The sequence below is a fragment of the Grampus griseus genome, assembly GCF_964374135.1.
Source record: "Grampus griseus genome assembly, chromosome: Y".
Classification (NCBI taxonomy): Eukaryota; Metazoa; Chordata; class Mammalia; order Artiodactyla; family Delphinidae; genus Grampus; species Grampus griseus.
Window position 1 is genome coordinate 1366687 of NC_139016.1, and position 18238 is coordinate 1384924.

General features: G+C 47.9%; 1 protein-coding gene across 1 annotated transcript in view; it reads right to left on the reverse strand.

The window, feature by feature from the left end:
* The window catches only part of LOC309817722 (polyprenol dehydrogenase-like), a 191386-nt gene that overhangs the window by 35763 nt on the left and 137385 nt on the right, over window positions 1-18238 (reverse strand). Inside the window, exon 4 of the mRNA XM_082646991.1 lies at window positions 15444-15545. Coding sequence (XP_082503117.1) covers window positions 15444-15545 — 102 coding nt within the window. The remainder of the gene's footprint in view (window positions 1-15443; window positions 15546-18238) is intronic.

Genomic DNA, 18238 nt, shown 5'->3' on the forward strand with positions numbered 1-18238 from the left:
AGCAGGCTTGCACGTGTGTTTGTCTATGTGTGTGTCTAGATGTGTGTGCGTGCTGCCTGCCTGTGTGTGTGCATTTTATCTGTGCATGTAATTCTGCATGTATTCGTATGCTTATTCTAGATGCATTTGTATATGTCCATGTATACATGTGTATCGCGTATATGTTCATATGTATTTGCACACACGTGCACATGCACACATTTATACACATCCATGTTTATGCGTTTGTGTGTTTGCATGCACATGTGTTTATAAATGCCTATCAACTTATGCATGCGTTTTCTTTTGCATATGTTGTATGCATGCCTATGAATTTGCATTGCAGATGCATGTATATGTACTTGCACGAGTGCCTGCATCTGCGTAACATGCATATGCATGTACATATGTGCACATATTTGTAAGTATATGAGCAGAGTTATTTGCCTATGTGTAAGTGTTCAGCCAACTATGCATTTGCACATGTGTGACGCATGCATACGTGCATTCCAGTTGCATATTCGTCCACATAGGCTTTTGTATTTACATATATATTTGCATTTTCAAGTTGTTTTGCATATATGCATAATTTTATACACATACGCATATATATTTTTGCATGTGTGTATACATGTGTTTGTGCTTGCATGTGTATACACTTCTCTGGGTATATGCATTTACATATGTGTATATGTTTGTGTTGATATGTTTGTTTACATGGATGTATACACATATATTTGTATATGTATATGTACATTTGTATGTGGCTGTATATACATTTCTATATGTAATTCTCTGTATATGCATTTGTATATGTGTTTGTTGACGTGTGGGATTTTTTTTTTGTTTTTGGGGTTTTTTTTTGCGGTACGCGGGGCTCCCACTATTGCAGCCCCTCCCGTTGCGGAGCACAGGCTCCGGGCGCGCAGGCTCAGCGGCCATGGCTCACGGGCCCAGCCGCTCCGCGGCATGTGGGATCTTCCCGGACCGGGGCACGAACCCGCGTCCCCTGCATCGGCAGGTGGACTCTCAACCACTGTGCCACCAGGGAAGCCCGATGTGTGTGTATTTTATATGGATGTATTCGTATATGTATACATATATATTTGTATGTGCTTGTGTATGCATTTCTACATGTAATTCTCCATGTATGCATTTGTATATGTGTATGTTGATGTGTATTTTATATGGATGTGGATTTCTATATGTATATTTCTGTATTTGTATATGTGTGTGTATATATATATTTGTATGTGCCTGTGTATGCATTTCTACATGTCATTCTCCAAATACGCATTCATGTCTGAGTAACTGTATGTGTGGACAGTTTTCCCAGCTGCACTGCAAGGCCCCTCCCGGGCCACACAGGCCACACTGCACGTCCCTCCACACTCAGGTCCCGGGTAGGTTTCACGACCCCGTACATCCCCACTGCAGGTTCTGAGGTTCCTGAGGCAAGAAAACATCTGATTCAGGCTCTGGCTTTCACAGAGCCAGCCAAGTGCTCTCGGTGTTGCAAGGTGGTAATATTAAAAAAACAGAGCTGTAGGGAGGCTGCAGGCTGACGGCAGCTTCCACAGACAAGGATGGAAGAGGAACCGTGACGGAAGATGGGGCTCCAGACGCAGACACGAGAAGACGGGGAGTTCAGGTGTGTGGTGTCTCACCTCACACGCATCCTGGCCACACCTGCCCCTTCCCTCCACACCCAGCTCTCCCCAGAAACCTCCGGACTGCGGAAAGTTTATCCCCTGCGCTGATGACTTTCAAACATCATGACTGTGGCACAGCATGGACGGAGGCCACAGACACGAGAAAAACGAGCTATACGTGTCTTAGGCACTCAGCGGAGTGTGTGTTCAAATATACCTACAGCCACTAAAATTCGATGAACAAAACAGATTGGGAGTTTGGGACTGACAGGTTCACACAGCTACATTTAAAATAAAATGCCTTTCCATTAAAACAACATAAAGAAGAAGTGGCTTGGCAAAGTTCACACAGCCAGGAAACTATAGAATTAGGTCAAAGGATGATTTTATTTTTAACTTTTGTATTGGGGTACAGTTGATTAACAATGTTGTGTTGGTTTCAGGTGTAGAGCAAAGTGATTCAGTGACACATATATGTGTATCTATTCTTTTTCAAATTCTTTTCCCATTTAGGTTACTACAGAACTAAAACCCATTATTTTAACTCTAAACCCTACGATTCTCTTTTTCCCCGGGACCATCATGTAACCAAAACTAGGTTTTCTCAGCTACAGACCTACATGCTCCAGCATGTCTGGTCTCTAAACTTGTGTCGTTCTGAGATGAGACACTTTGTTACGATTTTCACAGTCAAATGAATTTGTTGAGATTACATGATATTAGGCTCAAAAATACTCTAAAATGTTGTCTTGTAGTCAATAAAAAGTAAGGTATAAAAAAAAATGTTTCTGGACTTCCCTGGAGGTCCAGCAGTAAAGAATCCACCTTCCGGGCTTCCCTGGTGGCACAGAGAGTCCGCCTGCCGATGCAAGGGACACGGGTTCGTGCCCCGGTCCAGGAAGATCCCACATGCCGCAGAGCGGCTGTGCCCGTGAGCCATGGCCGCTGAGCCTGCACGTCCAGAGCCTGTACTCTGCAACGGGAGAGGCCACAGCAGTGAGAGGCCCACGTACCGCAAAAAAAAAAAAAAAAAAAAAAAGAATCCACCTTCCGACGCAGGGGACGTGGGTTCGATCCCTGGTTGGGCAACTAAGATCCCACGTGCCACGCGGCACGGCCAAAATAAATGAAAACATTTTTTTAATTTGAAAAATGTTTCTGAAGAGCATGCCAGGGTGCCGTTCAGAAGTCACCCAGAAGAAACACAGGCTTTTTGGTTGTCACGTGGACATAAGGTCTGGCATTTAGAGAAAACGCACGCACTTCCCTGGTGATGTGTTTCCTTGATCGCCCAAGTTAGTGGGACGAAGCTAGACCAGTGAGCTCTGTCAGTGCCTGCAGCGCAGGCAGCCCTCAGCGCAGGACAGACCCGTGCATCCAGGGCACCTGGCCGATGTGAGGCTGGTTGAAAGGGACAGCAGCCTCCAAGCAGCCGGACAACCAGCCTGCACATGCGTCTGACACCCGTTTCCTCGGGAGACGAGTCTGTGTCGCATTCCTCAAATCCTGGCAGCCTCATGCACTTTGCTGTCATGAGTCGAACGCAGTGGCAGTGACAATGTCGTACAACGTCCAAGGGCATATGCTCAGAAAGACCCCAGAGCTTCCGGTTTTCAGAACTCTGTCTCTCTGGGCACAGCCAGCTTCACTAGAGAAGGCTGGCAGTTCTGAGATCACTATTTTGGTGAGGAGACCGCACGTGGGGATCTGGTCGACCAGCTCAGCTGAGGCCAGGCGACGGGCAGGACCAGTTTCCCGCCACAGGAGAAAGCCACCCTGGACGTCTGGCCCTGGCTGACCCGTCAGACAACGGCGACCCAGGTGCAACCCCATGGGAGGACCAGAGTGATGACTGCCCAAAATGCAAGCACAATGGTTATTTTGATAGCAGCACTGTTGACGATAGCCAAGACTCGGGAGCCACCTAAGTGTCCAAAGACAGAGGAAGGGATAAAGATGTGGTGCATGTATACCATGGAATATTACTCAGCCAGGAAAAAGAATGAAATAATGCCGTTTGCAGCAACGTGGATGGACCTAGAGATCATTATACTTCGTGAAATAAGCCAGACAAATACTATAGGATATCACTTATATGTGGAATCTGAAAAATACAACCAACTAGTGAATATAACAAAAAAGAAGCCGACTCACAGGTACAGAGAACAAACACGTGGTTCCCAGCGAGGAGAGGAAAGAGGGGAGGGGCAGGATAGGGGAAGGGGAGTAAAGAGGAACAAGCTATTATGCATAAAATAAATAAGCTAGAAGGACATATGTACAGCACGGGGAACACAGCCAATATTTTATAATACCTACAAATGGAGCATAATGTTTAAAAGTTGTGAATCGCTATATTGTATACCTGTACCTTATATAATATTGCACATCCACTGTACTTCAATAAATATAAATAAAAAATAAAAAAGGGGAGCCACTAGGATGGGGGGGTGGTCTGTGCACGCTGAAACGGTCAAGTCCAGGCGAGAGAGCTCCACCTCCTGGGACAAACGGGCAGCCACTAGACATGCCCTTCCAAGGTCAAAATCCATTGGAAAATGCCCCACATCACGGAGCAGGGGCATTTGAAGGGGATATGGGGTGAGCAGGAATTATGGCCTGAATCTGGGGGTGTTAACCCGCGGCGACTTCCCGGCTTCCACCTGGTGAGTTGAGGGTAACCTTATATAATAAAAGGAAGCTGGTGGTGGTTGTTACTTCCTTACGATGGTCTTTGATTCCTTGGACGTTGACAGCAGAGAAAACAGCCAGGAGGCTCGGGTCAGCCAGACATTGGAACAGCTGCACCGACTCTGGATGTCACCCCGCTGGGGCAGAACAGCCGGACTCATCCGTGTCCATGTTCGCTGGGGCACCCGTGGTCCGGTTCGTGGTGACCTGAGCTGAAGGGCAACCCCTCCCCGATCTCCTTGAGGCTGTATGTATTCCATCCGCCCCACTCCGTGTTACGTATTTCCTAACGAGAATGTACAAGACAGGACATGTGCAGCAATGACGCAGCCCTGGGGACCTGCCAACACGGATCGTCATTGCATACAAGCTCTGCTGACAGATTCTAGCAGAAACTCACTGACCCCGAGCAACAGTGAGGATGCTCCGGGCACAGCACGAGTTCAAGGTGAGCTGGGAAATCATCACAGTCATCTGAGCAAGGTCTGGGTGGAAATAGCATCGTTGGGGAAAACATATTTTTAAAGCAACAGCAAGGACATCGCTGCCATGCACACAGCTGCCCACCCACCGTGTTCCAGAAGCATCTAGCCCATCCTAGGGTTCATCGAAGCTGTGTGAGGGCTACAGCCCCACGGAGGCTGGACCCAAAAAAAACTCCCGGGGTCCCTGCCCACGACTAAGCCCACGATAAACTGAGATGCTGAGAATAATCACGCCGGTTTCTTTTTTTTTTTTTTCAAGGTGGACCATTTTCTTAAAAAGTCTTTTATTGAATCTGTAACGATATGACTCCTGTTTTATGTTTTGGTTTTTTAGCCACAAGGCCTGTGGGATCTTAGTTCCCTGACCAGGGATGGAACCCACATCCCCTGGATTGGAAGGCGGAGTCTTAACCACTGGACCACCTGGGAAGTCCCTGGTTTCCATTTTTTAAGCAAAATGTCCTAGACAGCTCCCTGGGTAGCAGATCTAACTGCAACAATATTGACTGAACGTCTGGCGGGTGCTGAGGGAGAGATTTTAAAGGTTCGCCCACGTCGCTGCACTTGTATTTTTTAAATGGATAAAGGGACGATGTCATGTCAGGGCTTCACATGGTCATCCTCGTTAGTGACCCTCCGTGAAAACCGCAGCCTCTGCGAACTGACACACAGGAAAAGAAGCCGTAAAAAATATATGCTAGGGACTGCCCTGGAGGTCCAGTGGTTGGGACTCCACGCTTCCACTGCATGGGGCACGGGTTCGATCCCTGGTCTGGGCACTAAAATCCCACAAAGCTGCACAGTGCACCCCCAAAAACATCTGCTCGTTGGTGGATGGATTTGACTGGTGAGTGGACACACGTCTGTGGCCTGGAATATCTCAGCGTCACAGGTGGCTTCTACACTTTGTACTTGTGTTTTTTAAAAATTTTTCGGCTGTGCCACACAGCTTGTGGGATCTTAGCTCCCCGACCAGGTATCGAACCCGAACCCTGGCAGTGAAAGCACAGAGTTTTAACCAGTGCACTGCCAGGAAATTCCCCCACTGTTTTTACTTCTATAGATAATTTTTGCCTTGCATAGAAAAGCCAAGCCACTCGTCTGGAGGATGTTTCCAATCCAAAGAAAACGTATACGTTTTGTATCCAAGAAACGATAACGTGTACTGTTTGCACTTGCCTGCTGGGATGTGGGCAGACTCTCTGCACGGTTTTCGTGCTTTTCTAATGGATACTGGCCTGTGATGCTTGTTCATGGAGATGTATCAAATGTCTTCTTTGCCTGTATATTTCCATGCTTAGGTATTTCTAACGTTTATTTTTTTCCCCGTCTACTTCCATACACAGTGACGCACCGTGAAAAGTAAATGGCGTGAATGATATGTATATTATTATTCAAAATAAAGTCTTTCACTTAAAAATAAACCATGCGTTATTCCTTATAGAGAGGGGAAAAAAATAGATGTGTCCCAATCAGGAGAGGATGAGAGAGAGTTATTTGCCTTACGGGGGAAAAGAGAGGGGCAGGGAATGAGAGAGAGAAAGAGAGAGAGAGAGAAAGACAGACAGAGAGAGAGAGACAGAGAGAGATAAAGACACAGGGAGGGGGAGGGGGGAGAGGGGGGAGAGGGAGGGGGAGAGGGAGAGAGGGAGACAGGAGAGGATGAGAGAGAGTTATTTGCCTTACGGGGGAAAAGAGAGGGGCAGGGAATGAGAGAGAGAAAGAGAGAGAGAGAGAAAGACAGACAAAGAGAGAGAGAGAGAGACAGAGAGAGAGAAAGACACAGAGAGGGAGAGAGGGAGAGAGGGAGAGAGGGAGAGAGGGAGAGAGGGAGAGAGGGAGAGAGGGAGAGAGGGAGAGAGGGAGAGAGGGACAGAGAGAGAGAGAGAGAGAAACAGAGAGAGAGAGAGAAGGGTATATTGTAGCTGGTGCCCAATGGCTACATGAAGGTTTAAGTCCAGAACACGAGGAACATCTTAGAAAACTCTCGCAGACAATCCACCATCAGTCCAGGGCTGACCACGAAACCTGCCTCCAGAGCTGGGGTCTGCCGCAACTTTGGAATCCAGAGACTTTACCATCAGTGGAACTAAAAACGCAAAAGTAAAGACGTCTGGAAGCAGGCAACCAAGGCAGTCAACAGAGGAACGCAAAAATGTTCGGAAAGAAGGATAGAAGATTCTGGAAAGGGATGAGGGTTCTGAATCCACCTACACAACGCGACCAGGAAAGGAGGTGTCCATGTGTCTCGGGGAAAATCTATAGATGGAGGGAAGCCTGTGATCTGAGGCAGGACCGGGGGTGGCCATGAACCCAGGTGTTTGTCAGCCCAGCAGGACCCGGGTGCTGGGGCTGAGTGCTTAGGGGTACTGAACACAGTCACATCCTGGGCCAGTGAAAATGTCGAGCTTCAAAGAGCACATGAGTGTGTCCCAAATCATCCTTAAGTCAATGGAGAAAACACTGGCTAGAGCATCATGTGGACAGGTCCAAAGGTCACCCTCGTACTGTGTTTCCAATACTGTCATCTCCCTGTCACCACAGAGGACAGAGCGCCCCATGCCCCATGGCCACGGCAGAGATGCCACCGCTTACTGAGGATGTTTCCCCAACTAGCAACTATTCGCACTAGAAATACCCCCTGGGGACCCGCTATAAGCACAGCCAGGACACCTGGGGCCAGGGGATCGGAAACGCCCAGCTCTGTTAAGAGCTCCTGTGTGCACTGTTTCCAAAAAGACATCAAAGTAAGGCAGCAGGAGCGTGCATCCTCTCGGGGAGGGTGCATCAAAAACAGAATCTCCCTCCCACCCAGAAAACCCTTCTGAAAAGGAGACAATTTTATCATTGACTCACTGTGAAAGCAGAGGACAATCAAAGAAATTGCAAAGACGAGAGGACATGTCACCCTCTTATACAGCAAAGTGGCTAAAACCCATCCCATTCACAGTCTGAGGATAAAACTACTCCATCATCACAAAGTCTATATATAATAGACGCTGGAGAGGGCGTGGAGAAAAGGGAGCCTCCTACACTGTCGGTGGGAATGTCAGTTGGTGCAGCCCCTATGGAGAACAGGATGGAGGTTCCTCAGAAAACTAAAAATAGAGCTACCAGAGCTACCAGCTCCAGCAATCACACTCCTGGGCATATATCTGGACAAAACTCTGGTTCGAAAAGACACACGCACCCCAATGTTCACAGCAGTGCTGTTTACAATAGCTAAGACATGGAAGCCACCTAAGTGTCCCTCAAGAGAGGAACAGATAAACAAGATGTGGTACGTAGATACAATGGAATATTACTGAGCCATAAAAAAAAAGAATGACATAACACCATTTGCAGCAAGATGGCTGGACCTAGAGATGATCATACTGAGTGAAGTAAGTCAGACGGAGAAAGACAAACATCATATGATATCACGTCTATGTGGAATCTAGAAAAACAGTAGAGATGAACTTATGTGCAAAGCAGATACAGGCACACAGATGTAGAGAAGAAACTTATAGTTACCAAGGGGGGAAGGCGGGGGATGCATTGAGAGATTGGGATCGACACGTACACACTGCTATATTTAAAACGCATAACCAACGAGGACCTACTGTAGAGCACAGGGAACTCTACTTAATACTCTATAATGGCCTATACGGGAAAAGAATCTAAAAAAGGGTGCGTACGTGTATCACTGATGCCCTTTGCTGTACACATGAAACTAACACAACATTGTAAATCAACTGTACTCCAATAAAAATTTTAAAAAAAAGAGCTCCTGAATTAAATGCTGGATGCATTTGGGTAATTAGAAAACCACTGCATCTTTGGACCCACTTCCTGGATGCTCAGCAAGGGCTTTGGAAGAAGGAGGCCCTTGAACAGGGACACGGGATGGGCAGCCTCCTGTACTCCTGTGGCACTTATGGAAGCCGGGTCAATCACGCCCAACAGCCCTGCGAGCTCCACCACCAGCAGAGGAGCGTCCAAGTGTCTTCTGCTCCCAAAGGCAGGAGGAGCACCCCGGAAAGCACGACACAGCGGGAAACGGTTCCCTCAGGGAGACACAAACCCCGGGAGAGAAACAGAAGGCGCTGACGGTGGTCCACACATATTCACATCCAACCCTCCAAGGATAAAGGCACCCACGGTGCGTCACCAGTCTCCCAAGAGACACATCCGTCGCCTCTTTCTCGGAGGAAACGCCGAGCACATAAATAAGGAAAGGGTTCGGGCATCTGCGCCCCTACCCCGAGAACTGGGCCCCGACTCCCTGCTTTCTTGACCCCCCTGTCGGTGCCAAGGCCATGGCGGCCACTGCTGGGAAGACTGGCTCTAAGTGTACCTGGTCCCTGGTCCTCCATGCTGACTTAGGATACGAATTCACGAACGAATGAAGAACTATACCGAAAACTGGGCTCCTACGTACCTGGCCGGGCAAGCATCTTTGTGATTTCTCAGGGTTACCACGGACATTGATTTGGAGGGAAAAACATAATTTTTAGTAATTCTTGATCTTGAGAAATATATCCACGTGTGTTATGGGGACAACTCCTCCAAGGCTAAAACTGAAGTCCTGAGGGCTGGTGACAAATCTACCCGACTTCTGGCACAGGGATGGGAAACGAGATAAATCCGTATGGATGTGAACAAGTGATAAATACTGACCAGCTTGGCAGGACGCAATCATTCTTGGGTTAGATAAATCCTCAGCTTCTCTCCTGAGTTCCCCACAGCCAGAGAGAGGCGGTCTGGTTCTATTTATGTCACGCTAGCGAGGGCAGAAATATTCCGCGTCTGAAACACCAACGTTTGCAAAATCCTGATCGCTCTCTTCAGGAATAAAATTTAGAAATGCAACGCACGGAGTCTAGCGAGACGTGGCCCTTGGACGTCTTCTCTGTGGGACACAGCTGGGGCTGTTTTCCATGAGAGTTGATGGGTGAACAGGAGTTTGTCCTATTAACCCAACTCCTCTGAACCCATCACCTTGGGGCGGGGGGGTGGGGGGGGTCGGTAGTTAATATCCCAGAGGAGGGTCCCAGGCATATGGTTTTCAGAAACTCTGCAGACCCTCCTGGACACCAACAGTACCATCGACAGGGCTCCCCTCTGAGAAGTCCTGTAGTTGGGAAGCCCACTGGCACCTGCTGACTCAGAATCTCCCCAATATCGGTCCCTTCAGAACTGTCGTTTGAACACAGCAAAGACAGACCCTCGTGTACAAACCAAGCCACGAGATGAATGAGAAAATCCTTCACTTCCCCCACATCAGCTAAGTCTGCCCCGAGCCCCGGGCACACTGCGCTGGTAATGAATCCATTCTCAGTCTGGACTGGACCCTCCTGGCTAACCCCTGGCCCGAGAGGCATTTATCCCTGGAGCCGTCCACCCATCCTGGGTACCAGAGGGGGATGCCCCTTCCTAAGTCCAGGGGGTGCCAACACTCCTGTGGTCCCGTGGCATCTCTGAGAGACACAGAGGCTCTGCCAAGGAGGGATCCCCTTTTTGAGGGACCCGACAGCCTTCCTGCCCAGCACCGTGGGGACTGGGCATCCATTATGGGCACCAGTATAACCTCCGCCCCAGGGCACATCGTTCCTGAAAGTTGCTGTCTGAACCCACAGAGGCTGTTACTTCCAAGTCCTAAGAACCGGGCTCCTCCCTACAGGGACCCAGACGGGGTTCCGAGAAGCACCGTCCTAAGTCTGCAGAAGAAACCGCCCCAGAGGCAAGAATGTGCCCAACCCGGCCAACAATTTGAAAGATAAAGGGTACCACACGACAGGAGCAAACACCACGTGTGATTTCGGCCAATCGTCCTGTAGGAACTGGACTCCCATCTCCGACTCTGGGAAATGGCGTTCGGAGGAGTCCGGGCTGGGAAATTCCACGCGTGGCATTTAATTTAATCACACCTAATGATGCCGTCTTCTCTTCACACGACCCTGTGTCACACTGTAAGAGGCATTTTCTAGGGTCAGGCATTTCACAGAATAAGTCTTTGTTTAACGTTTGTCTCCTTGGCTAGAGAATGATTTGCATGAGGTCAAGGGCTCTTATCACCGTATGGTTCCTGCGTATGATTCACCGAGATGGTGGGTGTGGTGGGCAGAACAATGTTCCCCAAAATGTTGTTTTAATCTGTGGAACCTGTGACTATGCCACCTGACCTGGCAAAAGGGAGTCTGCAGATATGATTACATTAATGACCTTGACCTGGGGCGCTGACCCTGGGTGAGCCCAGTGTAATTTCACAGTCCTTTACAGCAGGGAGGCAGGGGGTCAGACTCAGAGAAGGAGGTGTGAGGACAGAAGCAGAGGTTTGAGGGAGAGGGCTATGTGAAGGTGCTGTGGTGCTCGCTCCGAAGATGCAGGAAGGGGCCATGAGCTAAGGAATCTGGACAACAAAGCTGGAACAGTAAGGAAATGGATTTTCCCAAGAGCCAGTGTCCTTTAGGGGCTCAGGAATCCCACACCGGTTCTGTCGCCTTGAGGTGCCTCTGGGGCACTGACCAAAAACAAGAGGTGCTGAGCTCAGAGGAAAGATCTGGATGAAGGAGTTAAATCTGGGCTGAAGGTCAGCCAACGTGCAGATCAGATTCTCTGCAGAAAGAAGAGAGAGGGTGTGAAAAGAGGGTCCAGCGGCAAGCCTCCCAGGTCCAAATGCAACTCTGTCCTGGTTTCCAGAGGAACGTTATCTGCCTGAGAGCCACGCATGCGGGGTTTAAAATCTGCAGAGAAAAGGAACACGGGACCATCGTAGGATGACTGGAGTCATCTCAAAACTCAAGGGCACTACAGATAAATGCTGGAGACGGTGTGGAGAGAAGGGAACACTCCTGCACTGTTGGTGAGAACGGAAGCTGGTGCAGCCACTATGGAGAACAGTATGGAGGGTCCTTAAAAAATTAAAATTGAGCTACCATATGATCCAACAATCCCACTCCTGGACATGTATCCAGAGAAAACCATAATGTGAAAATATCCATGCACCCCAATGTTCATAGCAGCACTATTTACAGTAGCCAAGACATGGAAGCAACCTAAATGTCCATGGACAGATGAATGGATAAAGAAGATGTGGTACATATATATATATATATATATACATATATATATATAATGGAATATTACTCAGCCATAAAAAAGAATGAAATAATGCCATTTGCAGCAACATGGATAGACCTGGAGATTATCACACTAAGTGAACTAAGTCAGACAGAGAAAGACAAATATCATATGACAGCGCTTATATGTGGAATCTAAAAAATTATACAAATGAAGTTATTTATAAAACAGAAACAGACTCGCAGACAGAGAACAAACTTATGGCTACCAAAGGAAAAAGGGTCGGGGGGAGGGATAAATTAGGAGTTTGGGATTAACAGATAAACACTACTATATATAAAATAAATAAACAACAAGGACCTACTGTAGAGCACAGGGAACTATATTCACCATCTTGTAATAACCTATAATGGAAAAGAATCTGAAATAGCACATATATGTGTGTGTGTGTGTGTGTGTATCACTGAGTCACTTTGCTGTACACCTGAAACACAACATTGTAAATTAACTACACTTCAAGTAAAAAAAAGAGAGCAAAACAGTCAACAGAGCATTGTATATAAACTAAATAAAATTACTTAAAGTGCTTTCCCTTTAAAAAACAACAAAAACAACAACAAATTGGGCTTCCCTGGTGGCGCAGTGGTTGGGAGTCCACCTGCCAATGCAGGGGACACGGGTTCGAGCCCTGGTCCAGGAAGATCCCACATGTCGCGGAGCAACTAAGCCCGTGCACCACAACTACTGAGCCTGTGCTCCAGAGCCCGTGAACCACAACTACTGAAGCCTGCGCACCTAGAGCCTGTGCTCCGCAGCAAGAGAAGCCACAATGAGAAGCCCGTGCACCACAATGAAGACCCGACGCAGCCAAAAATAAAATGAATAAATTTATTTTTTAAAAAACCCCAGCAACTTAAGGGTGAGGGTGAATTATGGAGAACACATTGATGTCTTGCCTACGGTATTCTCCCCAGAGAGCTCTCTCCACTGCAGCAAATATTTCTCACTAAAATTCTGTTGACCCAAAGCGGAGATCTGTTTCAGAAAGGCATCAGATTTGGGATACATCATTTTCCCTACTTCCTGGCAGATGGAAGGCTGTACTGAAACTGCAGAAAAGACCCTCAGTGGATATTCAGTTCTGTTGTGCCTGTGTCTATAAAACCTCAGGAATCCTGCACGATGGCAGCACACGGGGCACGCGCTGCCGTTACCGATTCCTGAGGGTGTTAAATGTAATGTGGAAAGAAGGTGTGTGGCTCCACACGTCTCCACGGCCCCTCTGTGTAACCCACCTGTACACGTGGCAATCTATAATGTTGTCTTTCTAATCAAGGACGACACAGACAAACGCCCACGAAAGGAACCCCACCCCAGGGCTGAGGATCCCAGGTGGCCATGTCCTTGGAAAGCGTTTATTTCTGCAAAGAGGTCTAAGGCATAATCGTTTTGGCGAACTTGAAAGATATCAACCAAGCGTACATTAAATTCATTCTGAACCTTCCCAGAAGAACTGCCAGCATTAACGACACGCAGAGTCCTTTCCCGGGCTAAGGAGAGGGAAATGGTATTAGTTGTAGGTGTTTCATAGGTACCCACACATCAGGAATAAAGACACAGACCTACTAGAGAATGGACTTGAGGATACGGGGAGGGGGAGGGGTGAGCTGTGACAAAGCGAGAGAGTGGCATGGACATATATACACTACCAAACGTAAGGTAGATAGCTAGTGGGAAGCAGCCGCACAGCACAGGGAGATCAGCTCGGTGCTTTGTGACCGCCTGGAGGGGTGGGATAGGGAGGGTGGGAGGGAGGGAGATGCAAGAGGGAAGAGATATGGGAACATATGTATATGTATAACTGATTCACTTTGTTGTAAAGCAGAAACTATCACACCATTGTAAAGCAATTATACTCCAATAAAGATGTAAAAAAAAAAAAGCCACAGATGCATACGTGTAGCTTTGGAGACACAGTTTATATCCCATGCATTTCCCTTAAGTGGGAATTTCTAATTAAACAAGTGAATTGAACAGCAGTATCTCTATCTGACCCTGACCGCCAACCCCATTAGTATTACGGGAGAAAGATAGAATACGCAAGACAAAGAGAAAGGTGAGGAAATGACAACAAGCAGATCTCGGGAGCCAGAATCAGATGGACAGTGTCACAGCCTCAGGAGGAGGAACAACGCTCCCTCGCCTTGAGATGTGTCCACACATCCCCGGCATTACGCGTTGGGTCCCTCAGAAAAAGGGGCACCAGCAAAAGGGAGTTCGGAGAAGGGATTAGCTTAGGGATGTTTAGATGCGAAAATGACCCTGGATTATCCACGGGGGGCTCCGTATAACCACAAGGGTCCTAGTTTTCTCTGCCATCCAAAATACGAATAATTTGGGACTTCCCTGGCCGTCCAGTGGTTAGGACTCAGTGCCTTCACTGCCGTGGCCCTGGGTTCAATCCCTGGTTGGAGAGCTAAGATCCCACAAGCCACGGGGCGCGACCAAAATAGATAAATGCATCCATAACATTGCTTAAAAACACTGGAAAAGAGAAAATCTTAGAGACAGAATAAAAGACATTAAAAAAACCCAAAATACAAATAATTTGACAAATGTTCTATCTATCTGGGAAAAAAGTATAGTGGCTGTAACTCACTGTTTACGTCTATTCCTTTTACTGTATTAATTAATTAATTTAATTATTTTTGGCCACGCTGTGTGGCAGGCGGGATCTTAGTTCCCCAACCGTGGATTGAACCCGTGCCCCCTGCATTGGGAGCACAGAGCGTTCATCACTGGACCGCCAGGGGAGTCTCTACTGTATCAATTTAACTATTTACCTCCTTTATATACTGGATTCTCCACGTCTGAAAGCAGTGTGTTAAATTCTACCAGCAAAAATGTTTTCCAGGAGGCTTACAATAGTTTTCGTTCTCTATATTTATTGTTTGGAGATGTTAAACACTGTGTTTCTCTGTGGAGAGTTTGGACGAACTTTTATGAAACAAGTTGTAGCAGCGGAAGAGAGAAAGAGGCGGGGAAAAGGGCAGGAAAGTGAGAAAGCAGACGTGTTTCCAACGCTCCTAAGAGCTCAGCGCGGCTGACAACAGGGCTCTGGGTGGTCTGCGGTCCGGGGGCGGGTGGAAGGCAGGGGGAGGGGAGATGTGGACTCCACATGTACGTTTGAAGAGTGCTGGCTGTACGGATGACATCAAGAGACAGTTGGGCGTGACGGTCTGGAGCCCAGATAATGATTGTCATGGAAACACGCTGAGGCTTTAATAACATAACCCTTGTGACAACATCCAGCCCTTTGCATGTCCCTCATACATCTTAGCCCAAGTGGACCTGTCCAAGTTATCAAATCCACGGGACACATCATCCCACTTTACATCATTTCAAAGCAACGTCCTAAAATTGATTATTCTGAGGACGAAAGCCAAACGCATCAGTGGAACCAAACAGGGGCAATAATTGCAACATATATGTCCTTGGGAATCCCGCTTTCCCAAGGGACCGCTAGAACGCGTGTCTGTGTCTGAATTAACCTCTGGATTTCACCAGAACTCACCGTTATTGACCAGTACATGCAGTGGGATTTTCTTCATCTTGAACCTCTGGACGAACTGCTGAATGGACCTCATGGACGCCAGGTCACAATACAGAAATTCCACTGGAGAAAGACAAAAACGCGTGGTCACCCTCCAATTTACCACAGATGCTAAGACGATTTCTAAAGAGGTTAACTTCTATCCCTCCTGGGAAGTAACACCGGATTAGAGGAAAGAGGAAGGTCCAACATACGCTAAGAAGACCCTCTGTGAGTTACGTCCTTGACGATGCCCTCTTTTTGAGTGTGGGTGGGACTGTGTCCTCTTATACGGCAAAGATCCTGGGATGTCACCCCTATGACTGTATTTCATTACATAATATTCCCTCTTGCAAGCAAACTAGAGGAAGAGAGATTCCCTTGCTGTTCTGCAAGAAATAAGTTGCCTCGTTGGGAGAGGGCCATGGGGCAAGACCCTCAGGGCAGCTCCTGGGAGCTGAGAACAGCTCCCACTCAAGAGCCAGCAGGACAGTCAGAACCTCAGACCTACAACCTTCAGGGACTGAGTTCATCCAACAACCACGTGAGCTCAGAAGACGATCCTGCGGTCCAGAGGGGAACTTAGGCCAGACAACCCTTCTGAGTGGAAGGCAGTTTTCTGGGTCATTCTGCAGCACTGCTGTCCTTGCACTGTCGCAGCTGGCTCTGCTGAAGGATCGCGTTGGGTCTCCCCAGGCCCAGCTCTTGGTAAGAGGCTCACAGGGATATCTGTGGTCCCAGGACCCAGGAACAGAGGGGAGTACGGTTTCCATATCCTAAGGACCAGCACCTACTGTGCCACACATCTCAGGGGGGAGACATGCCTGCAGGATTTTGCTGGTTTGTGGTTTCTGTAGGAAGTTTTAAATATAATTACACCTGAGATCCAGCCAAAGTACTAGCTTGGGAAGGTACATATTTTGCAACACATGTTAGTGTTCGCTCAGAAGAGACATTTTAAGATAATCTTGAGCACAGAGAATGGAACCTCTGTGGGCCAAGTCACACAGCCACTGAGGACAAGCGAGTGTATATATTTATTAAAGTATTTTCCCTAAAAATTTATAGTGGGAGTCGGGGTGGGCGTGCTCCTGGATCAGAGTTACTCAACGTGGCCTACGGACGGGCACCATCCTGTGATCTGTTGGCTACTAGGCTGCCAGAGGACACGTTCAGAAATCGAGGATGCGTTTAGAAATTTAAAAAAAAAAATCAACAGTCATTTTATGTTTGCTGAATCCAGTAATTAAAAAAAAAAAGCAACACTGGGCACTACCGTTTTGCATGTCTCTTACATGTATTTTTTCTCGTAATTCCTTTCTATTCTGTCTCCAATGGCATCAGGCTGTGACAGACTGGGGACAAGGGAGCTTTGCCACAGGGCGTGTGAAAGTTCTGCTCTAGAACACGGTGCCACCTGGACAGGCATTCCTGACCCACTGTTCTAACTTTCACCTGAAACGCTCCCAGGAATGTGGAAAAAAAAAAAAGAGGAAAACTCCCACTACTGCTAGTACTCGAACCCATGGTAAAAGGCTGGGTGGACCCACACACTCAGCTTCCGGAAACAGAGCACTGTAACTGGATCTTTGAAATGTCAGAAGATGAATTTTCCCTGCTCCTTGGGGGAAAAGGGTCAGAAATGACCAGAAACATGAGGACTGATGTTCCAGGCTTAGAGCGCTGCTTTGTGAAGGAGCTACTGGGTTTTGCTCCTTCTCTGCCCATTCTTGTCATTAGCGCCCACTTTCTACATCCTTTGAGGAGCTGCCCCCCACCCCTCACCTCTCCAGCAGCATCACTGGCAGGATGATGGGGTGACGCTGCACAGGGAATATGAGCGCTCCAATCAAGCCCTACCGCTGAGAGGACCAGACTGTCCCCTGCAGACCAGGAGGCTTTAAGCGCTCCATCCCTGAGAAAAGAAACGCCCAAGACAAGTTGCAAACTGTGAGGTCTGCCCCCCGTCGAGCCAAAGCACCAGGATTGATCACTGACAGGATATGGGGACTCATGCACGCTAGGGGCTCACCTAAAACCCAAGTAGGGGCTGCATCCCCCCAACAGCGCATACGGTGAGAGGGGACGGGGTAACTGACACAGCAGGGCTCCTGGCAGGGAGAAGGAGACACAAGTGACATCTTTCATTGTACCTGGGATGCCATCACGAACACCTTCACTTCTATCTGGATAATGAGAGAAATGAAGGTTGCGATGTTTTGAGAAGGGTCAAGATACCCGTAGGAAATAAGAAACGGAACGTCTGCCATGCAGAGGACTGGAACATAGGAGGTATACCAGTTGTCCGGGTAGCAAAGCAGGAAACCCAGGAAGCAGGTAGGGGTGCAGTTGGGAAGAGTAAGTGTGAACCCCAAGGAGGCTGGTTAGGATGCAAAACCAAGATGGTAGCCTCGTATGGGAAGACCACACTCAGCGTTCTCCTGGATATTTCATTATAGAACTTTTTAAAGCAGGGATTGAAAATTAAAAGACTGAAAAGTATCAGGCAAACAAGGAGAAATGAAGCAGGGCTGGCCCTACTGACATAAGGTGGGGAGGATTCAGGACTAAAGTATCAATGGGGCAACGTGGACCGTCATCTGTGGGTCCAACGCCCAGTCAATCTAAAGTCACGATAGTCACGTGCCATGTTCTCAGAATAACACAATATCGCAGCCTGTGTCTCAGGAACCCTTGGGAATGCGGGGAGAAGTGCACAGAACCAAAATGGTTATGGGAGAAATGAGTGTATGTCTTTGAGCATCTGACAGATGGAC